A 23,563-nucleotide genomic window follows, 5' to 3' on the forward strand; every position below is an offset into this window, starting at 1 on the left:
CTTTGAACAAACGTTACACTGTGACGCTGGCAGAACAAGCGGTAGCAATGAATTAATTCACTCAGATGGAGACTGGATGCAGGGATGGTGAGAGGGCTCTCTCTTGTGGAGGACTAAGTGTGCCAAAATTTAATACAGTACTGTAAATAAATTTCATCAAAATACATTTAACTGCAAATTTGTTTCAATTTTTATTTCAAAATTCATATATTATACCATGTATGTATTTACCTAAATGTTCATTTTGGGATCCCCGTGCACAGCATGCAATGTAAATTTGTCCTGACAGGGTTTAATTGTCACAACAAGCTGTGTATTATTTTAATGTAAAGAATCGTCTTGTTTTTTTTGACACTCAAAGACACTTCACAATTGTACTCAAAGCACTCACACACACACACATTCTGGTTGTGCATGTGTAACTGAGGTAGGCTGCCTCCGGCACCTCCAACCACCACCAAACTTAATTGCGTTTCAGAGCAAGCCATTCATATAGAGAAAACTCAGATAGTCGTGATGTTACTTTATTGCTGCCTGACAAAAAATATGTGCATATTACAGTAGGCCAAGAGCAAGACTCATCTATCATCACATGGCTGATGCACAGTCAGCCTCAGCAGTATGTAAACAGAAGATGTCCAAAACACATAGCGTTCGGTTACCTCAAGGATAAACTAACATGTTGTCATAGAAAAACAAAAGTCACGTTCAGCCTCAAGCATCAACTTCACCTGAATGCATACCTTTCCTTCATTAATGAACTCAAGCATATGTTTTGCCATCTCAGCTTTGCTACTTGTTTAGTTGATTTGCATGGTAGCAAGTTGGACTGCTTTAAATACCTGGGAGCACAAAAGTGAGGTGAGTAACACTGACTCAGCTGCCTCTTGTGGGGTAAAAACTTGCTGGATGAACGCAGACGGATAACATCTTGGTGCCAAAGAGAGGTATGTGAACAATTGGTCTCTGTGTAATTGGCTTGCTGTAGAGGTTGGCATAAAAGAATCTACATGTAAATATTTTGTAACTAAAAAAAATCAATCACAGAAATCGGTCATGTGAAAATTCATGGACAACATAACATTGATGATGTGAGAAAAGGAATAAAATAAGGATAAAATTATATTGTAGCATTACAAGATAGATTTTGTACACACTGCTTTATTAACACAATTGAATTATTTTCATTATCAGTGTATTGCTGATCACTGTTTTTACTGCTTTTTAGTGACCCTTTTACTTTATTTTTTTGCTCTGTAATAGAGTATTTTATTGTAGCCCCCTAATATGATATATTTGGATTGGTCCAAACTAAAGCTCAAAATGGAGCCCATACAATTGAACTCATGGAACGACAGGACCAAAGCAGTGACTGCACCCAAAAGGCAGCAGAGAGAGCAGTGGTCCAGGAAAATGGAATACATCTTGGCTGTTGCAGGTGGTGTTGTTGGCTTGGGAAATATCTGGAGATTCCCATACCTTTGCTACAAAAATGGAGGAGGTAAAGAGTGGGTTACAGTGTGGAGTTTGCATGTTCTCCCCGTGCCTGGGTGTTTTTCCCAGGAACTCCGGGATGAATGGATTTAGCATACCAGTAGCTATTGATGTGGTAATTTTGTTGCTATATTGCTGTTTATTTTTTAAACGGGGCGGGGGATCTGTATTTTGCCAAAACGAACTTTTTAACCTTCATACAAATACATTCATAAAAAACAATGAAGATCAGTCATTTTCAAATAACTGTCATTTGTGTTTCAAAGGAGTCTTCCTCGTACCGTATTTGTTGTTCTTCTGCACATGTGGTGTGCCCCTCTTCTTACTGGAGACATCGCTGGGCCAGTTCACCAGACAGGGTGGAGTGGCATGCTGGAGAAAAATCTGTCCTCTGTTTCAAGGTCAATGAATGAATGAATGAATGAATGAATGAATGAATGAATGAATGAATGAATGAATGAATGACTACTTTCCATATCCATTTACGTAGCCTTAGGATATGGAAGCCAGCTGTTTCTTTTCTACTTGGCGTTGTGTTACATCGTCCTACTTGCTTGGGCCTTCCGCTACCTGTTCTCATCCTTCTCATCTGAACTCCCCTGGGCCAATTGCCTCAACAGCTGGAACACAGGTACCGAGACCTGTTAATTGGAAAACAAGCGCTGATCCTAATTTCACTTTATTTCCTTATTTGTTCACTTTATAAATGAAGACAAGTGTTTTGAGTACAGACCCAATCAAACACTGCAAGAATTCAGAAATGGCACATCTTCAGTTGTAGAGTATTGGGAGTAAGTATAACACTGCAGAAGACTCAAGCGTGTCTTTTGGTGGATGTTTCTGATTGATGTCTGGATCAGGAGGAGAATTTTGGAATTATCAAGTGGAATTGAACATGTAGGAAACATTCGATGGGACCTGGCACTTTGTCTTCTTCTTGCCTGGCTAGTGTGTATCCTCTGTATTTGGAATGGAGTGAAGACCACTGGGAAGGTAAGGTCTAGCAGATTTTTTGTTTGCAGTATGCACGATATCTCACACACTAATGATTAAAGAAATATTAGACATTCCTTGTTGCTTTACTCTAGGTGGTCTACTTCACCGCCACATTTCCATATGTCATGCTGTTGGTGTTGCTTGTTCGTGGTGTGACATTGCCAGGAGCCAAGGAAGGAATCATGTTCTACCTCTACCCAGATGTGTCCCGGCTCAGCGATCCAATGGTACCATAATAGTTTACTTTTCACTGGCAGGGTTTGCTTTAAGACATAATAGGTGTCAAACTCAGGGCCCGGGGGCCAGATAAGGCCCGCCACATCATTTTATGTGGCCCTCAAAGACAAATTGTGCATGTGTGAATACTAAAACAACAAATTGTCTTCACTTTTGAAAAATAGAGAAATTGCTAACAGTTTTTAGTCGTCTGTGATTTCAAAACTAGCTATCATCAGATTGTTGTGTAGCCTATACTGTATAAAATAAGGCGTTGACAGTCATAATGGCCCTCAGAAGGAAACTATGATTACGATGCAGCCCGCGATAAAAATGAGTTTGATACCCCTGCTTTAAGAAGTGAAAATATACATCTTTGGCAGGTATGGCTGGATGCCAGCAACCAGATCTTCTACTCCTATGCGGTCTCCCTCGGGATTCTGACAACTTTAAGTAGCTACAACAAGTACACAAACAACTGCTACAGGTATACATCTCGTCATTCGCAGTTTAGCATGACACTGTCACTGCAACAAAGTACCCTGTATACAGCTAAATCTTTTCAAACTTGACAAATACTTTTGCTGTTGTATTTTCTCAATAGGGACTGTATTTTTCTGTGCCTTCTGAATGGGTTGACCAGCTTTGTAGCCGGCTTTGCTGTCTTTTCTGTTCTTGGCTTCATGGCAAAGGAGCATGGTGTGGATATATCCATTGTGGTTGAATCAGGTGAAGATAATTGGCCGTATATTTAAAACAGAAGCTTACTCACTGTCAAGTGGCAATGAGTTGTGGTCTGTTCAGGTCCGGGATTGGCATTCATCGCTTACCCTCGCGCTGTAGATCTGATGCCTTTTCCTCAACTTTGGGCCATTTGCTTCTTTTCTATGATCATCTTTATAGGAATAGATACTGAGGTAAGACAAGCTGAAAAGAGTTACTGAGTTGAAATAAAATGTATTATTATAACAACTCCCCCCTACCCAAACATAAGGTTTGTGTATCTGTGTTCTCACCACAGTTTGTAAATATAGAGGCACTGGTCACAAACATAGTGGACATGTTCCCTTCCATTTTTGGAAATGAATATCGACGTAAACTTCTTCTTCTTGCAATTGGTATTGGCGGCTTCTTCGTAGGGCTTCTGATGGTTACAGAGGTGAGCAATCAAGCTTCATGAAATATAATGGGAGGAAAAAAAGACAAGATCAATTATTTGATGATAATTGTGCTCTTAGGGAGGCCTCTATGTTTTCCAGTTGTTTGACCACTACAGCTGCAGTGGGATGACTCTTCTCTTTTTTGCCATTCTTGAGTCTGTATGCATCGGGTGGTTTTATGGTATGCACTCTTGAATTGGTTCCGTTCACTAAGAGCTGGGGTCGCAATGCTAATGAGTGATGCATTTAATATTTTCTGAAGGGGCAGATCGTTTGTACGACAACATAAAGGACATGATTGGCTATCATCCATGGGCTTTTATGAAATATTGTTGGCGGTATCTGACACCAGCTATTTGCACTGTAAGTATTCGCAAAGAAGGTCGGCCTCTATTGTTCTACTAACAAGTTATTTTCTCTGGCTCCCTCTGCTGGTCTCATAGATACAAACATTCATACATATCTTTTATCGATTGGTTTCTTTTAGTGCACTTTGGTATTTAGTTTAGTGAAATACACACCACTCAAGTTCAGGAACACTTACGAATACCCGTGGTGGGGTTATGCAATTGGAGGAGTCCTCGCTCTGTCGACGCCAATTCTAGTGCTGTTGAAGATTCTCCATGCTGTCAGTGTCACTCCTGGAACGTTTAAACAGGTAAGAAATTTTGCTAAAAAAGGAACAACACCTACAATATAGAGGTGATACGTGATATGATTCTTGTACATTTTAGTACCAACTATTTTTAATCCCTGCAGAGACTGAAAATTCTGTGCACACCAGCAGCAGACTTACCTTGTCCTGCATCGAGGAAAGCAATGAATCAAGAGGAGGACTGTCAGTTGTTTAGTATGCATGCCGGATAATAGAATACCGACTCATCACTGACCTCAGAGAGGATCCCAAACTGTGGCCTGGGGAAACCCTCCCAAGATTGGCACAACAGTTTTGATCATATTTGACTTTAATTTTCACTTGTAACATAAAGAGTAATAGTAATTCAGACTCTGAGACCATTTATTTGTAACAAATTCACAATGACATGATGTGATTTGGTTGTTGTTGTCACCATTAAATTTAAACGTTTCTGTGCCTCACAGTGATCATTGGAAGACCTCAATGTGTTCACAACATAGTGTCTGTCTGTTCAAGTACATCATTGTCCGATTTGGACGACGAAAGATCTTCAGATGGAGTGCAAAGGATGGCGAACCGCTTGAAAGAAAGAACGTAGAATGTTTACAATTACGTTAAAAATATTTGGTGTGGACAGAATCCATTCTAGGGTTAATATTATTATAGTGAATCCAAATTAAATCCAAGCCTTACCTGACGAAGAGTCCCGGGAGTTCTCATCAGTTTGTACACCATCCATATAGGAACGATGAGTGTGGAAGACAGTACAAACCACCAACCCAAAGCATAACCCCACCACGGATACTCAATGGTGTTGTTGAACTTTAGAGGTTTGTATTTCACCAAAGAGAAGATAAATGTTCCCTGGAAAAACAAAGAGATATACGTATAACCAACGACAGGAAACCTTGGCTGGTTGAAGACATGCAGACCAAGCCGCCATTTTGAATCACGGCCATCGCTCACCATCATTTCTTGGATTTCTCTCTATCGAGGTAACTTTGTCTGGCTCCAGTAAATTATTCATAACTCATTGAATCTTTAAAAATGATGATTGGTTTGATCTAAACATCCGATATGCCGTTATAATACAGGACATGTTTTTTATTACAGAGGCTATTGTAACATACTGCAGCCATTCCTAATTCATTTTCATTCATTTCTCAATAGACATTGTTGCCAAGTTGCCACAGATGGAAATTTAAAAGTTTAATTAAAAACTAGTTAAAATGAGGATGTGGCAATATTTACGCAAAGCGCTCCTAGGCCTGTTTGCATTAAAAAAAAAAAAAAAAAAAATAGAGCCCTGAATGTTTGTCTGTGTGGCTTGCGGGTAGTTGGCAAACAGTTTTAGGCAAAACCGCCTACTGCCCCAAGTCATCTGCCAGTGACCTTCGTGAGAATAAGCGCTTCAGATAATGAATGATTGGATGCACGTATGTTTACTTACCATGCAGACGACTGGAGTGACATATTTCAAGACGTATTTAATCACTGGTAAAGGCCTGTATCCAATCATGTCCTCAATGTTGTCATAGAAACGATCTGCTCCTGTGATCACGTGGTGAAATGATGGTGAGGATGTCTGAATGAACCGTTTGGTAAGCATTCAAATGTGAAATTTACTTACCATAAACCCACCCAACAGACACGGACTGAAATATGGCAAAGAGAAGCAAAGTCATCCCGCTGCAGGAGTAATAGTCAAACAACTGAAAGATGTATAATCCACCCTATGTGAAAGGAGACACTTTTAGAATCGGCAAATCTATGGAACCGCAGAAAGTAAGGATAATTCTGCTTTACTTCAGTGACCATGGAGAGGCCAATGAAGAAACACACAACAGTGATGAACAGAAGAAGTAGTTTACGTCGATGGCCAACATAGAAGACGGAAGGTTTCATGTCACAAATACCAGTCGCAAGAGCTTCCATCAGAACAAACTGAAGAAGAGACATACATTTTGTTACATACTGTGTACACGTTTGCATACACTTTGTTGATTTGCATGTATTATTCTGGGCTCTCCCTTAGAGGTAAGTTGAGAAGCTCGATCATCCAGGAGGGACTCGGAGTCAAGTCGCAGCTCCTCCGCATGGAAAAAAAAAAAATGAAATGACTCACACATCTTAGGACGTCTCAGAGGTGCCTCCTGGGTGAGGACAGCCTGGAGAGACAATATGTCTCCCAGCAAGCTTGGGAATGCCTCGGAATCCCAGAGCACAAGCTAGACGACCAAATCGTCATTTCCTAACGTCATTGTGATTATCAGTGAGGTGTTTAACTTATTCACTGCCAGCCAGCCCAGTTAAAATGTACATTTGAGCCATCAATGGGAGTGAATGAGTTAATAACAATATAAACAGACCAAATCTGACCGAGGTGTTTCTTATCGGTTCATTTGCATTTGTGACAAGCAATTGAAAAGCACACAACCTCACTGTCCAATCCAAGCAGGATGATCATGATGAAAAAGAAAATGGCCCAAATCTGTGGAAACGGCATCATGGCCACAGCTCGTGGGTAAGCGATAAAGGCCAGGCCGGGACCTGCGGCGAGAAAAGAGCGCTTTTGTGATCGCATTTCCTCCCAGGTACCTACAATGAGGGACGTTACCTGATTCTGCTACTTTGGATACGTCCGTGTTCTGCTCATAAGCCATGAATCCAAGAACTGAAAAGATGGCAAAACCGGCCACAAAACTGGTCCCGCTGTTCAGCAGGCTCAAATAGATGCAATCTCTAAAATGCACAACAACAAAATGATCAACTCTGCGACTACAGTCCAAGCCAAAAGTTTGTATTTCCATCATAAATATTGCCAAATTTTCATTCGTCCATTTTTCTACAGGGCAAATTGTCATTGGGGTTGTGGGTGATTTACAACCAAACTTTGCTGACTGGGCGCAAGGTTGGTTACACCCTGGAAAAGTGGCAGTGGTGGTTCGGGGAACAAATATGTATTTACTCACAATGACATTCACAGCTATGGACATGATAGTCATCAATTGTTCAAGTGTACATCAAGTCGGAGTGATACAACAGGTTTGATGTCAACTTACTTGTAGCAGTTATTGTCGTACTTGTTATAGCTTCCAAGCGCCGTCAAACAACCGACGCAAAGAACATAAGAATAAAGTATTTGCGTGCCGGCATCCATCCAGACCTGCCAAACAATGACATAAGAGGCACGTTGGTAGTAAATAAATCATTTTGGAAGATTTCTGCTGAGCCTTGGTCTTGCCTGCCTCCTCCCCTCCACTTGGGTCCCCCACGCTCCTCCATGCAAACATTGAACCCTGACACAGGGTCAACCATTTTAAATTTCGTGTGAAGCTTTCCTGTTATGGATTACTGTGTCTTGATGTGTCATGTCAACGGATTGAGAGGCTCATACCTGCGGATCAGCCAGGCGGGATGGCTCGGGGTAGAGGTAAAATTTGATGCCATCTATGGCCCCGGGCAGCGTCAGCCCACGGACAAGCAGCACGGCCAACATCAAGTACGGAAATGTGGCCGTAAAATACACAACCTGTCAGACCGAGTGGGAATTCATAAATTTTTTAGAGTTATGGCAATCACAGGGCACAAATCCAAATTTTTTTAATAAAATGTTAAGATGTTGCTTTAGAGCAGGGGTGTCAAACTAATTTTTGTCATGGGCCGTGTTGTAGTCATAGTTTCCTTAGAAGGGCCATTATGACGATCAAAGCTTTATATTGTGTGTAGTATTAAAACAGTAGCAAATACTGTTAAAATATTTTAAAACATGAGTGGAAATACACATTTTTTTAAAAGAGAATTCAATTTTTAATTTAGTCTTGACACATGACGTCGATGCACAATATGTCTTCGAGGGCCACATAAAATGATGTGGTGAGCCGTATCTGGCCCCCAGGCCTTGAGTTTGACACCTGTGCTTTAGAGTGACGAGGTTTCAAATACTTGTACACGCTCGTCTACAGTATGTAGCCACTTCGAATGGAAAAATAGATGAAAAGTGAAAACAAAATTCAAAATTGTATTCTGATCCAATGCAGCCTGACAGACAGACAGACAGACACCTCGAGATAATTATTGTGTAAAAATGATCTACCTTTCCTGTGGACTTCACTCCTTTCCACACGCAAAAGTAACAGATGATCCAAGAAAAAAGTAGAAACAGAGCCAACTCCCATCGAACATTACCCATCTCGTGGACACTTCCCGTCAGGTTCAGTACTCTTCTCCTGGGGATGGCATTTGTGTTAACATTAGGCATTTTGCTACTTGTTCTTTTCATGAAACATTTGAACTTACTCCCAAAACTCCCTCACAGGGGATGTTGCGTTTTCTGTCACAGTCCAGTTGAGAACACGTGTTTCATTTAACTCCACACACGTCTCTGTTACAAACACAGACAGCATACATTGTGTACAGCTGATATACTAGTATATACATATCGTGATTAATTATGAGTTGATAATAAAAAATGTGATCAATCATGATGAAGTATTGTAATCGCTTGACAGTACCAATACACACACGCACGCACGCACGCACACACACGCGCACACACACACACACACACACACACACGCACACACACACACAGACACACACACACACACACACATACCTGTGTTCCAGCTGTTTCTGCAGCTTGCCCATGGAAGCTGAGAGGTGAAGGAAGAGAAGAGGTACACAAATGCCCACACCAATAAGATGATGTAACAGATGCTGAGGTATAGGTCTACAACCAGAGTTCCATAACCAATCCCTATGAGAGTTTGAAAAAAAACACCAAAAATATCGACATGTAAATTTCAAAATCATGACATCATCATACCCTTTAAGCAAAACTGCTGGCCAAACAATGCAGTAAGGCAACAAACAAATTAAATGAATACCACTCAAATAGAATGAAATGGTTTTTCTCACAGCTCTTATAATAGCTGTTCTTAGTTTAAGCTGTTTCACATAATGCCAAAGCTCAACAATGCATTTTTACCTCCGAAGAGGGGACAGATTTGCTTCCAGCAGGTAATGGCGCCCTGTTTGGTGTACTGGCCGAGAGCGATCTCCAGCAGAAATAGAGGGATGCCACATGCAAAAAGGAAGACTACATAAGGGATCAAGAACACCCCTGGTGAGGGGAAAAATAAAAAGAGACACATATATTCAATACAAAAACAACACAAATGATAAATACATAACAGAATTCTCCAATTAAAATTGAAATAATCCAAATCCCGGTACATGATAAAAATGTCTCACCGCCAAATCAATTTGTTTTTTTTGCTGATAAACTCTATAAATGGGTGTCTCCCAATGCTCCTTTCTCTCCAAGATGTGCGTACACTCACGGGCTGACAACGAGGCTCTCTAAAGCAGCCACGTCAACCCATTGTTTTTATCGACAATCACTTTGTTTTTTCAACTCACCGCCTCCATTTTTGTAGCACAGGTAAGGAAACCGCCATACATTTCCAAGTCCAATGATTTCTCCAGCAACTGCGAGAAGAAACTCTCTTTTTTTTGACCACTGTCCTCTGGCCACAATGACAGGTCCAGGAGAGGCAGTTTCCTTCTTCACCTTGAACTTGACCTCTGGGTCATTTAGCTTTTCCATGGCACTGGAATGATAAAACCCACAGTTAAGATTGACAGGAGCATACTCGTTTTGATTGAGGCTTAACCTGGGTAAAAAAAAATCAACAATGAACTCATTTAAATACTTTAAATAACATGTATTTGATTACAGCATTTCTCACCGTTTGAGGTAACCGGAGACAAAGATAGCATGAACTCATAAACCACGCGCAGATCGTCCCAGATTGCGTCTCGATCTCCGATGACAGGTGCATGCAGAGATATTCTTTAATTCAAAATGTAATTGTAGTGTTGTCTTTGCCGTGTGGGCAAATAAAAGCTGCCATCACAGATACCTGTGGCACCGCCGCACCTAGTCTTCCCTCCCCAAAAATGTTTATTATCCTTGCTTAACATTATCATTACAAATAGGGACAGCAATTAAAAACCGGTTCTCATTCCTTGCAATCATTTGCTGTTTTTGGAATGACGGAACAAATTGGCCACAGAAGTGAATAAATACCAATTTTAAAATATGCTTTTTTTCCCTCAAACATTGCATTAATTTTTTGGGAAAAAGCATTTTTAGCCCCGAGACAGCTGGAATAGGCTACAGAACTCCTTTAACCCTCGTAAGAATGAACGGTTCAGAAAATGAATAAATGAAAAGTCAAAAGTCAAAGTCAGCTTTATTGTCAATTTCTCCACATGCCAAAGACACACAAAGAAACCGAAATTTCGTTCCCCCCTATCCCACGGTGACAAGACATGGCTCACAACAGACAAACAGTAAACAAGTATAACAAAAGCGTGCTGAATAAATAATGAATAAATAACACAACAATAAATAAATAAATAATTAGTTAAGAGGAGCGTAAAAACGCGTACAGCAGACATTCCCGAAAATAGCGCAACAGTGCCGCACGCTACGCAGAAGGGGGTAGCGAGTTCAGGGCCCTAACAGCCTGGAGAAAGAAGCTGTTGGCGAGTCTGGTGGTGCGGGAGCGCAGGCTCCTGTACCTCTTCCCAGAGGGCAGAAGGTCAAACAAGGAGTGAGCCGGGTGACTCACATCTCTGGCAATCGAGGTTGCCTTGCGGGCGAGATGGGAGGTGTAAATGTCCTTCAGGGAGGGAAGCGAAGCACCAATAATCTTACCAGCCGTATTCACTATGCGCTGCAGGGCCTTCAAGTTCTGTTCAGTGCAGTTACCACCCCAGACAGCGATGCAACTGGTGAGGACGCTCTCAATGGTGCCACGGTAGAATGTAGACAGGACTGCCTGAGGAGCACATGCACGCCTGAGCTTCCGCAGGAAATACAGGCGGCGCTGAGCTTTCTTTGCCAGTGACGAGGTGTTCGCGGACCAGGAGAGGTCCTCACTGATGTGCACCCCCAGGAACTTGGTGCAGCTCACCCTCTCCACCACAGCACCGTCGATGATCAGCGGCAGGTGTGTTGTGTGACCCTTCCGGAAGTCCACAATGATTTCCTTGGTCTTACTGACGTTCAGCAGGAGGTTGTTGTCCCTGCACCACGTGGTCAGAAGGTCAACTTCCGACCTGTACCGAGTCTCGTCGCCCTTCGTGATGAGACCCACCAGAGTTGTGTCGTCAGCAAACTTCACTATGCGGTTGTCGCTGTAGGTCGCAGTGCAGTCATGCGTCAGCAGGGTGAAGAGCAATGGACTGAGCACGCAGCCCTGGGGGGCCCCCGTGCTCAGCGTGATGCTGGCGGAGATTTTGTCGCCAACACGCACCACCTGAGGCCTCTGACAGAGGGAGTCCAGTATCCAGTTGCAGAGGGAGGTACTGAGGCCCAGCTCGTCGAGTTTGGAGATGAGTCGCTGCGGCACAATGGTGTTGAAGGCAGAGCTGAAGTCCACAAACAGCAACCTCACATATGAGTCCTTTCTCTCCAGGTGGGTGAGGGCCGAGTGGAGGGCAGAGCAGATGGCATCCTCAGAGGACCGCTTGGCACGGTACGCAAACTGGAAAGGGTCAATGGTGGGGGGGAGAACGGACTTGATGTGCTCCAAGACCAGCCGCTCAAAGCACTTCATGATGATGGGCGTCAGTGCCACAGGGCGGTAGTCATTGAAGCAGGACGGTGCAGGTTTCTTCGGCACAGGAACGATGGTGGCAGCCTTGAAACACGAGGGGACGATGGCCTGCTGCAGGGAAACGTTAACGTATGTCGTAAGAATGCGAAATATATTGAGCTTATCATAAGTCAAAGGTAACCAAGATTTAAATGCGATGTGTTCCCGATTTCAAAAAATAATTTTGACACAAAATTAAAGGGTCATTTTACCAACGCTTTGTCTGGTTACTCAGCTAGGGCCGGTTTACCTCGGGTGACCCAGATTGAAACAAAGCTCAGAGAGGATCCCAAACTGGGATCTGGGGAAACCCACCCAAGATTGGCGTAACAGTTTTGATCATATCTGACTTTAATTTTCACTTGTAACATAAAGAGTAATAGTAATCCAAATTATAACAAATTGACAATGACATGGAGGGATTTTTTTTATTATTGTTGTCACTATTAAATGACATTAAATTTAAACGTTTCTGTGCCTCGCAGTGATCAATGGAAGACCTCAATGTGTTCACAGCATGGTGTCTGTTTGGTCAAGTACATCATTGTCCGATTTGGATGACGAAAGATCTTCAGATGGAGTGCAAAGGATGGCGAACCGCTTGAAAGAAAGAACGTAGAATGTTTACGATTACTTTAAAAATATTTGGTGTGGACAGAATCCATTCTAGGGTTAATATTATTATAATGAATCCAAATCAAATCAAAGCCTTACCTGACGAAGAGTCCCGGGAGTTCTCATCAGTTTGTACACCATCCATATAGGAACGATGAGTGTGGAAGACAGTACAAACCACCAACCCAAAGCATAACCCCACCACGGATACTCAATGGTGTCGTTGAACTTTAGAGGTTTGTATTTCACCAAAGAGAAGATAAATGTTCCCTGAAAAAACAAAGAGATATACGTATAACCAACGACAGGGAACCTTGGCTGGTTGAAGATGTGCAGAGCAAGCCGCCATTTTGAATCACGGCTATCGCTCACTGTCATTTCTTGGATTTCTCTCTATCGAGGTAACTTTGTCTGGTTCAAATAAATTATTCATAACTCATTGAATCTTTAAAAATGATGATTGGTTTGATCCAAACATCCGATATGCAGTTATGATACAGGACATGTTTTTTATTACAGAGGCTATCGTAACATACTGCAGCCATTCCTAATTCATTTTCATTCATTTCTCAATAGACGTTGTTGCCAAGTTGCCACAAATAGAAATTTAAACGTTTAATTAAAAACTAGTTAAATTGAGGGTGTATCAATATTTACACGAAGCGCCCCAAGGCCTGTTTGCATAAAAAAAAATAAAAAATAGAGCCCGGAATGTTTGTCTGTGTGGCTTGCGGGTAGTTGGCAAACAGTTTTAGGCAAAACCGTCAACTGCCCCAAGTCATCTGCCAGTGACCTTCGTGAGAATAAGTGCTTCAGATAATGAATGGTTGGATGCACGTATGTTTACTTACCATGCAGACGACTGGAGTGACATATTTCAAGACGTGTTTAATCACCGGTAAAGGCCTGTATCCAATCATGTCCTCAATGTTGTCATAGAAACGATCTGCTCCTGTGGTCACGTGGTGAAATGATGGTGAAAAAGTTTGACTGACCAGGACAGAAACCATTCCAATGTGAAATCTACTCACCATAAGCCCACCCAATACACACGGACTGAAATGTGGCAAAGAGAAGGAGAGTCATCCCGCTGCAGGAATAGTAGTCAAACAACTGAAAGATGTATAATCCACCCTATGTGAAAGGAGACACTTTTAGAATCGGCAAATCTACGGGACCGCAGAAAGTAAGGATAATTCTGCCTTACTTCAGTGACCATGGAGAGGCCAATGAAGAAACACACAACAGTGATGAACAGAAGAAGTAGTTTACGTCGATGGCCAACATAGAAGACGGAAGGTTTCATGTCACAAATTCCAGTCGCAAGAGCTTCCATCAGAACAAACTGAAGAACAGACACTTTTGTTAGGTACTATGTTCACATTTGCATACACTTTGTTGATTTGCATGTATTATTCTGGGCTCTCCCATAGAGGTGAGAATTAGCATACATGACAAATAATTGAAAAGCACACAACCTCACTGTCCAATCCAAGCAGGATGATCATGATGAAAAAGAAAATTGCCCAAATCTGTGGAAACGGCATCATGGCCACAGCTCGAGGGTAAGCGATGAAGGCCAGGCCGGGACCTACGGCGAGAAAAGAGCGCTTTTGTGATCGCATTTCCTCGCAGGTACAATGAGGGACGTTTTACCTGATTCTGCTACTTTGGATACGTCCGTGTTCTGCTCATAAGCCATGAATCCAAGAACTGAAAAGATGGCAAAACCGGCCACAAAACTGGTCCCGCTGTTCAGCAGGCTCAAATAGATGCAATCTCTAAAATGCACAACAACAAAATGATCACCTCTGCGACTAAAGTCTAAGCCAAAAGTTTGTATTTCCATCTTAAATATTGCCAAATTTTCATTCGTCCATCTTTCTAGAGGGCATATTGTCATTGGGGTCGTAGGTCAACTAAAACTCTGCTGACTGGGTGCAAGATGGGGTTCAAATATGTATTTACTCACAATGACATTCATAGCTATAGACAAGATAGTCTTCAATTGTTCAGGTGTACATCAAGTCGGACTGATACAACAGGTTTGATGTCAACTTACTTGTAGCAGTTATTGTCGTACTTGTTATAACTTCCAAGCGCCGTCAAACAACCGATGCAAATCGCATAAGAATAAAATATTTGCGTGCCGGCGTCCATCCAGACCTGCCAAACAATGACATAAGAGGCACGTCGGTAGTAAATAAATCATTTTGGAAGATTTCTCCTGAGCCTTGGTCTTGCCTCCCTCCTCCCCTCCACTTGGGTCCCCCACGCTCCTCCATGCAAACATTGAACCCTGACACAGGGTCAACCATTTTAAATTTTGTGTGAAGCTTTCCTGTTATGGATTACTGTGTCTTGATGTGTCATGTCAACGGATTGAGAGGCTCATACCTGCGGATCAGCCAGGCGGGATGGCTCGGGGTAGAGGTAAAATTTGATGCCATCTATGGCCCCGGGCAGCGTCAGCCCACGGACAAGCAGCACGGCCAACATCAAGTACGGAAATGTGGCCGTAAAATACACAACCTGTCAGACCGAGTGGGAATTCAGAAATTTTTTAGAGTTATGGCAATCACAGGGCACAAATCCAAATTTTTTTAATAAAATGTTAAGATGTTGCTTTAGAGCAGGGGTGTCAAATTAATTTTTGTCATGGGCCGTGTTGTAGTCATAGTTTCCTTAGAAGGGCCATTATGACGATCAAAGCTTTATCTTGTGTACAGTATTAAAACAGTAGCAAATACTGTTAAAATATTTTAAAACGAGTGGAAATACACATTTTTTTAAAAGTGAATTCAATTTTTAATTTAGTGTTGACACATGACGTCGATGCACAATATGTTTTCGCGGGCCACATAAAATGATGTGGTGAGCCGTATCTGGCCCCCAGGCCTTGAGTTTGACACCTGTGCTTTAGAGTGACGAGGTTTCAAATACTTGTACACGCTCGTCTACAGTATGTAGCCACTTCGAATGGAAAAATAGATGAAAAGTGAAAACAAAATTCAAAATTGTATTCTGATCCAATGCAGCCTGACAGACAGACAGACAGACACCTCGAGATAATTATTGTGTAAAAATGATCTACCTTTCCTGTGGACTTCACTCCTTTCCACACGCAAAAGTAACAGATGATCCAAGAAAAAAGTAGAAACAGAGCCAACTCCCATCGAACATTACCCATCTCGTGGACACTTCCCGTCAGGTTCAGTACTCTTCTCCTGGGGATGGCATTTGTGTTAACATTAGGCATTTTGCTACTTGTTCTTTTCATGAAACATTTGAACTTACTCCCAAAACTCCCTCACAGGGGATGTTGCGTTTTCTGTCACAGTCCAGTTGAGAACACGTGTTTCATTTAACTCCACACACGTCGCTGTTACAAACACAGACAGCATACATTGTGTACAGCTGATATACTAGTATATACATATCGTGATTAATTGTTGATAATAAAAAATGTGATCAATCATGATGAAGTATTGTAATCGCTTGACAGTACTAATACACACACGCACGCACGCACACACACACACGCATGCGCACACACACACACACACACACACACACACACACACACACACACACACACACACACACACACACACACACACACACACACACACACACACACACACACACACAGACACACACACAGACACACACACACACACAGACACACACACAGACACACACAGACACACACACACACACACACACACATACCTGTGTTCCAGCTGTTTCTGCAGCTTGCCCATGGAAGCTGAGAGGTGAAGGAAGAGAAGAGGTACACAAATGCCCACACCAATATGATGATGTAATAGATGCTGAAATATAGGACTACAACCAGAGTTCCATAACCAATTCCTATGAGAATTTGAAAAAAAACACCAAAAATATTGACATGTACGTAAATTTCAAAATCATGACATCATCATACCCTTTAAGCAAAATTGCCAGCTAAACAATCCAGTAAGGCAACAAAAAAAATTAGATGAATACCACTCAAATCGAATGAAATGGTTTTTCTCACAGCTCTTATAATAGCTGTTCTTAGTTTAAGCTGTTTCACATAATGCCAAAGCTCAACAATGCATTTTTACCTCCGAAGAGGGGACAGATTTGCTTCCAGCAGGTAATGGCGCCCTGTTTGGTGTACTGGCCGAGAGCGATCTCCAGCAGAAATAGAGGGATGCCACATGCAAAAAGGAAGACTACATAAGGGATCAAGAACACCCCTGGTGAGGGGAAAAATAAAAAGAGACACATATATTCAATACAAAAACAACACAAATGATAAATACATAACAGAATTCTCCAATTAAAATTGAAATAGTCCAAATCCCGGTACATGATAAAAATGTCTCACCCCCAAATCAATTTGCAATTTTTTTTGCTGATAAACTCTATAAATGGGTGTCTCCCAATGCTCCTTCCTCTCCAAGATGTGCGTACACTCACGGGCTGACAACGAGGCTCTCTAAAGCAGCCACGTCAACCCATTGTTTTTATCGACAATCACTTTGTTTTTTCAACTCACCGCCTCCATTTTTGTAGCACAGGTAAGGAAACCGCCATACATTTCCAAGTCCAATGATTTCTCCAGCAACTGCGAGAAGAAACTCTCTTTTTTTTGACCACTGTCCTCTGGCCACAATGACAGGTCCAGGAGAGGCAGTTTCCTTCTTCACCTTGAACTTGACCTCTGGGTCATTTAGCTTTTCCATGGCACTGCAATAATAAAACCCACAGTTAAGATTGGCAGAAGCATATTCGTTTTGATTGAGGCTGAACCTGGGTAAAAAAAAATCAACAATTAACTCATTTAAATACTTTAAATAACATGTATTTGATTACAGCATTTCCCACCGGTTGAGGTAACCAGAGCAAAAAGATAGCATGAACTCACAAACCACCCGCAGATCGTCCCAGATTGTGTCCCGATCAGGTGCGCAGCATGCAGAGATATTGTTTAACTCATGTTTTATTTGTAATGTAGTCTTTGCAGTGTGGTCAAATAAAAGGAGCCACCGCAGATACCTGTGGCACCGCCTCACCCAGTCTTCCGCTCCCAAAAAATTTGATTATTATGATATTATTATTCCATTATTCTTGTCAGTATCATTACAAACAGGGAGGGCAATTAAAACTGGTTTTCGGTTTTGTGTTTGCAATGATGGGACAAACTAGCGACAGAAGTGAAGTCAGTAAAGTCAGTATGAATGCCGGTTTAAAAATATGCTTTTTTTTTTTTTTCCCCCTCAAACATTGCATTAAGCTTTTTTTAAAATGCAGTTTTGGAATAGGCTCCAGCACTCCTTCGACCCTCGTACGAAAGAACGGTTAAGAAAATGAATGAAAACACATGTCGCCCAAGAGTGTTTTCTTTCTCTACATACTAAATATATTAGGGTTAAGTCAAAGGTAACCAAGATTTTAATATGATGTGTTCCAGATTTAAAAAAAATAATTTTGACACAAAATTAAAGGGTCATTTTACCAATGCTTTGTCTGGTTACTCAGCTCTGGCCGGTTTACTTGTGACCCTACCAGTTCTCCTTCTGGTGTTTGAGAGCAAAGAAAATGCAAATCATAAGATAAACCCAATGTGATTAATAAAAATGAAATTTACCTTGAGCTGCGAAAGTGTTTCCTTCCTTGTGATTGGCGTGCAATGGCTTTCAGTGAGATGTGGCCAACGCAACCAGTACCCCGTTTGGTTCTTGTTCTGTGATGGGAAATAAAAAACGTTGTTACCTGACGATATGAATGACAAATACAATAAGTAGAGCATGTCTTACAGAGTTTATTGAGCAAAGAGTGCATGCTAGCATGTATAAATACACATTAAAAAGTGAGAAACGATCAATATTGACTAAAATAAAAAACAATTAGTGCTGTGATCAGGCCTTTCGCCGCCCTGGCATCATTATGGTAGTGCTACTTTATAATACAGGCACATTGGAATATTTTTTTTTTTCAACTGGGGTGCATCCGATTAAAAGCTATGGTAAAATTTGACTTCTTGAAAATGTGGCCACATTTTGCGGGAATTAAAAATTTGCTGACATTTTGTCAAACTGTTTTGTGAACCACATGGTAATTTAATAAATGAATGATTATTATTATTGTTATTTTGACAAATGTGACGTGCGTGTCACGTTTCATAAGAGTTCACGAAGGTTTACTTTACAATATTTGCATCATTTTTCTTCGTAAAGACTGTGTCACCGTGTCAACGGCGTTTATCTTTTTGTTATCCTTAACATCTTAAGATGAAAAACCCACATTATCTGATCAAATTTCTTGGAGTTCTTTTAAAATGCGACCTCTATAAAGGGCCAAAAATGGTACATGTACCTGAGTTGTAATATATTTTTCTACTTTCCTTCCTTTAATGGACCAAAACGACAAGACCTGTTCCTTTGCATCTATTCACCTCGCTCTAATGGCAATAACAAACATTTAAAGAGATGTAATGCGTATTGTTGCCGTTTTCTCAATGTTCTATAACAATAGTGTTCAGCGCATAGGGGCTAGACTCGCTCCCTTTCCGTTTACGCACACATGAGCTTCCATGTGAGCCACCCATGCATCTACTTGATATTTCAGACTTGGCCTCTTGGAGGTGCTGCCCTTCTTTGTTGCTCATCGTCCCACTCATCATGGACTCTCCATAGCCCAGTGCAGACGTTAGAATAATCCAAACAAGAAATTTGAATGACATTGCCAGGGGCTTTTTTTTGGTTGATTTCTAATATCTGAGTTTTAGTCCAACGTGTGAATGCACATATCAATGGACTGCATGACAGTAGAAGGAGAGGAAGTATTATAGGATAATTTGTCTTGGGCATTTGGGATTAGAGCACAGATCAGGAATTAAATGGGATCTGTCAGGACTAGCCAGGGGGAAAGTGTTCACTTATTTAACGTTTATAGCAGTGAGAGATAGTGACCTATTTTAACGTGTCGTCATAGCCTTTTACCCACTGTTAATTATTGTTGATCAAGTCGTACACGAGCCGTACAAGATGGAAGTGACTCATCTGTTACGTGGATGCAAAAACAAAGAGCTGTGTCTGGATTACAATAATACATCTATTCAGCACCTCTGTAAAACAATTTTACAAAAAAAAGCTGGTCAGTTATGTGACGTCTCGTCCTGACCTACTAAAAGCTTATGTCCATTTTCCGCTTCCTGTCGGTATACGACACCCTGCCACACTTTACATCCGCTACTCGCGTTGCTGTCCAGCTAATCTCATTTAAGCAATGTGTTACTTGTCACCTGCTTCCAGCTTACGAGGAGCTCAAATCTTGTCTATCAGTCTTATTTACAGCTCAGGTACTGTAAACTAACAGCCGACTTACCCAAATCATTACTACAATGTTTATATCACTGCTGACAGAATACAACATCGTACCTCCAAAATAGTCAGTTTTCAGTAAAATGATTTTTCAACCCTTAACATTGCATCATCAATGCGATCAAGCCATTTTCAACACTTGTCTGTGTACGTCTGTGGCTAAACACTGTCACATTGCCAATCCTTTCTAACCTCCACTAACCGACCAATTATCATCACCACTAAGGGAGGACAGTAGCTAAGCATACGACACATCGAGCAAGAAGATAAAATAGGAGAAGATGGACAAGCCATCATAACTGTTCATGCTATGAGACAAAACATACAACTCCAAACATCCATGAACCTCTACGGATCTCCAGATTTTTTTCGTTTTAATTGACACCATACAAAATGCTTATTTGTCCACATGGCCTCTTTCATCTTTGCTTCTCCAAAGATCTCTGCACAGAGGAGAGCTTCGACCCTCTATGACTTGCTATACTGTTGTAATCACCTTTGCCAATTGAGGTGAACAGGGGGCACCTTTAATGTAGTATGCACAGATGCTCTGCAATGCACAGAGATCCTACTAAATGCCTTGCAATTGCGTACAAGGTGTGAATCCAATTTGTGAGGATTGAAGATTAGGAAGGCTTGTTCGTGACAATTTCTGGACACTAAGCAGATGAACGCAAGCTCCTTGCTCCGGAAATCCCTTTTGTACGGTAGGTATTGTCATATTTATGGATGACAGATGGCTTCCTGTGGTTGCTATATGTATTTACGCATTGAAATCCCATCAGAAGGCAAAATTAAAAAAATTAAAATAAAAATAGTAATGTGAAACTTGCTATGGGCCAAGCAATTGCATGATCACTACTATTTGAGTAAACAAAAATTAGAATAACTACAGTGAAAAAACTTTATGAAATAAATCAAATACGAAAACGCTGTTTTAATTTTTTTTTTTTTTTATAAATGTAGCCAAAATGAACTTTTTGGAGAGAGAGAGAGAGCGAGAGAGAGAAAGCGAGAGAGAGGGAGAGAGGGAGAGACAGAGACAGACAGACAGCCAGACAGACAGACAGACAGACAGACAGACAGACAGACAGACAGACAGACAGACAGAGAGGAATGTATAATGCTGGAATGAAGGGGAGAGAGTGAGGGAGGGACCGGATTTGACCAAGGGGATCAAGTTGACAAGTCGAGGATTTTAATTTATATTGTAGACAAGGTTTGAGAATATCAGGGTGTGCAAACATAGAGAAAAACTGACAGAAGGAAAGAAACTCAGGATTGGTGAGAGGCAAAGCATTTGAGTGACGGTGTTGATGAATATTTTGTGAATTTGAGAAGAGTGTTTATGTGCTCCATAAATGTGGTCATCTCTGCAGAAATTTGCAAAATGTGTCCTAATTATGCATGTTAAAACGACACAACATTGACGATACGTTGTCAAGAAGCGAAAGATAACTAAAGGTCAGAAAAAGGAACACAGAACTAATCCAGTCACAGGGTAAATAGATTATAATTTGAAATCATTAAAGGTTATCTTCTTCTGTCTATCCCAAACCCTAAGGTGAGGGTCATTAATTAATCACTTTAGCTTCTACATTATTGATTTTATTTGTTGACGTCTGTTTTTTTTTTTTTTTAAATTCAGCAGCCAAGCAGATGAAAGTTCTTTTCATTTTGTTCGACAGAATCTAACTTTGTGTGTCTTTCAGTTCCATAATTGCTTGCTCAGCACAATTGGAATGGGTGGAATGTCTGAAGACAAGAAGTTTCCTCTGTCTCTTAATCTTCTTGATTTATGGTGGCCAACAGATGCGCATGAGCCAATGCATTGCGTCCCTAAGATAATGATCCAAAGGAAGAAAGGAGGAAATGAAAGAAAGGAAGATCTTAAATTCAATCACCTCACGAGGCTGCAGAGCAGACCTGCGCAAAATATGTACCTGTGAACCATATTTTGACCCATCCACACTCTCTTACAGTGTTTATAGAGTCAAACTTAAATGTACAATACAGTTAGTAAGCTGATTCCTGATCATGGTTACAACGTACATAGTTTTCCAAAGTAAAACATTCTCTTGGCTCAAAAAGCTATGAGACACGGCCCGGGCGTAGACCCATAAGGTGATTAACCTGATCACACTTCCTCTTCAAATCGCGGTTAGAAGGCCACAGTGTCTGTTGACGCCAAGCTGTGGAAGTGATAACGTGTAATTATCACAGGAAGCTCTTTCTTTAATCCCCTTTATGTTGATTAACTCCTATTTCACATGGATTGAGATGCCGTAATAGTAAAATCTTTTGCATGCCGAGTGCGTGGTACCATCATTTTGGAATTTGTTGCTTAATATTGCTTCGTCACTTTGCTTGTGATACACTCACAATTCAAATCGAATGAGCTTGAGGACATTATAAATATGATAGAGCTTATTCGAGAGGTTAATATTGGATTAACAAAATCATTTGGGTAAAAAAAAAAATTGATACCGCTTCATCACTTTGGTACACACTCAAGATTAACATTTTTAGGTACGCTTGCACAATCAAATGAGGGAACTGTAACTTGATGGAGAGGACACTATTGAAAGTATTTTGAAAAAATAAAATGGGATGAAACACTAACACTGGTTCACACACAAATGTAAGGAAAGCAGAGATTACAGTAGTCCAATTGTGTGAAAATACGTACGGTGAAAGTGGCATATGGCGTCCGTATTACAAGTCAGTGTCAAGTAGCCAATAGCTGGAACTATGCACAGTGGTCACCATATTACTTTGCCTGAAGACAAAAAAAAAAAGCATTACATTTTGACAATAAAGTATCAATATTTGGAAATATATTTACAGTATACGATTTTGTTAGATGACCAGGATCAATTTGTGGTCCCCGAGTCGACTGCCCGGTACCGGTCCATATAGGTCATATGCTATTGGACCAAAGAACTAATGACATTTTTTTTTTTATTTATGTGTAGTGGAGGACTTACGTCCCAATCAGGATTAGGGACTTTAATTATTATACATTCTTATGGCTCCAAATAAACATTCAAGTTGTAAAGTAAAACATTTAATGTCAAAGTTGCGGAGTGAAGCTGTCAAGAAGGTGACAATAGTAAAGACCATTTTTTTCATTTTAAAATATTTACTAGTAGGACAAGTTGCAGCCAATCATTTGCAAGTACCGTGATGAGCCTCACGGTTTGTAGCCTGATCTCTGGCATTAAGCTTCCATTTAAATAAAGTCTTAAACTGGGCGTTAGTTACTCAGATATTTATTATTCCAAGCTTCACACAATCACTCATGACAAGAGTATTTACTTTTAAAATAGTGATTATATAGTAAGTGCATTAAAACTACAAAAATACGATTCATGACTAAGGAAATAAAGGGCGGTTATTTAT

The 23,563-nt window shown here is 40.9% G+C and overlaps 3 protein-coding genes across 15 annotated transcripts; 1 reads left to right on the plus strand and 2 right to left on the minus strand.

Moving 5' to 3' along the window:
- Window positions 1-508: 508 nt before the first annotated feature.
- On the minus strand, window positions 509-13,029 carry LOC148390856 (sodium- and chloride-dependent GABA transporter 3-like). Of its 13 annotated transcripts, none has more exons than XM_088389164.1 (19): window positions 12,888-13,029; window positions 9,928-10,118; window positions 9,494-9,628; window positions 9,122-9,262; window positions 8,803-8,887; window positions 8,600-8,732; window positions 7,901-8,035; window positions 7,566-7,669; window positions 7,121-7,245; window positions 6,941-7,053; window positions 6,310-6,447; window positions 6,134-6,236; window positions 5,954-6,054; window positions 5,197-5,367; window positions 4,663-5,082; window positions 4,417-4,507; window positions 3,723-3,850; window positions 1,776-3,601; window positions 509-1,484 (listed from the first exon to the last, which is right to left on the minus strand). In XM_088389164.1, exons 2-15 carry the CDS (start codon window positions 10,112-10,114, stop codon window positions 4,993-4,995), a joined length of 1,761 nt encoding a protein of 586 aa, XP_088245290.1. In that variant the 5' UTR covers window positions 10,115-10,118; window positions 12,888-13,029; the 3' UTR covers window positions 509-1,484; window positions 1,776-3,601; window positions 3,723-3,850; window positions 4,417-4,507; window positions 4,663-4,992. The 13 variants fall into 13 exon arrangements, with proteins under 13 accessions (XP_088245290.1, XP_088245282.1, XP_088245288.1 ...); XM_088389156.1 differs by having other exon boundaries at window positions 4,411-4,507; XM_088389162.1 differs by having other exon boundaries at window positions 3,723-3,878; window positions 4,411-4,507.
- Window positions 1,206-4,951, plus strand: LOC148390857 (sodium- and chloride-dependent GABA transporter 2-like). The gene is made up of 14 exons (XM_088389185.1): window positions 1,206-1,501; window positions 1,761-1,895; window positions 1,985-2,125; window positions 2,207-2,285; window positions 2,355-2,487; window positions 2,583-2,717; window positions 3,090-3,193; window positions 3,311-3,435; window positions 3,511-3,623; window positions 3,728-3,865; window positions 3,945-4,047; window positions 4,129-4,229; window positions 4,354-4,524; window positions 4,626-4,951. Exons 1-14 carry the CDS (start codon window positions 1,288-1,290, stop codon window positions 4,731-4,733), a joined length of 1,800 nt encoding a protein of 599 aa, XP_088245311.1. The 5' UTR covers window positions 1,206-1,287; the 3' UTR covers window positions 4,734-4,951.
- Window positions 12,333-22,941, minus strand: LOC148390858 (sodium- and chloride-dependent GABA transporter 2-like). The gene is made up of 16 exons (XM_088389170.1): window positions 22,851-22,941; window positions 18,427-18,522; window positions 17,335-17,525; window positions 16,898-17,032; window positions 16,521-16,661; window positions 16,086-16,170; window positions 15,883-16,015; window positions 15,186-15,320; window positions 14,851-14,954; window positions 14,445-14,569; window positions 14,267-14,379; window positions 13,996-14,133; window positions 13,820-13,922; window positions 13,640-13,740; window positions 12,888-13,058; window positions 12,333-12,773 (listed from the first exon to the last, which is right to left on the minus strand). The coding sequence occupies exons 1-16, from the start codon at window positions 22,862-22,864 to the stop codon at window positions 12,684-12,686; spliced, it is 1,875 nt and encodes a 624-aa protein (XP_088245296.1). The 5' UTR covers window positions 22,865-22,941; the 3' UTR covers window positions 12,333-12,683.
- Between the last annotated feature and the right edge of the window lie 622 nt (window positions 22,942-23,563).

This window comes from Syngnathus floridae, chromosome 11 (genome assembly GCF_059516105.1).
Source record: "Syngnathus floridae isolate MCC-2025c chromosome 11, RoL_Sflo_1.0, whole genome shotgun sequence".
Lineage (NCBI taxonomy): Eukaryota > Metazoa > Chordata > Actinopteri > Syngnathiformes > Syngnathidae > Syngnathus > Syngnathus floridae.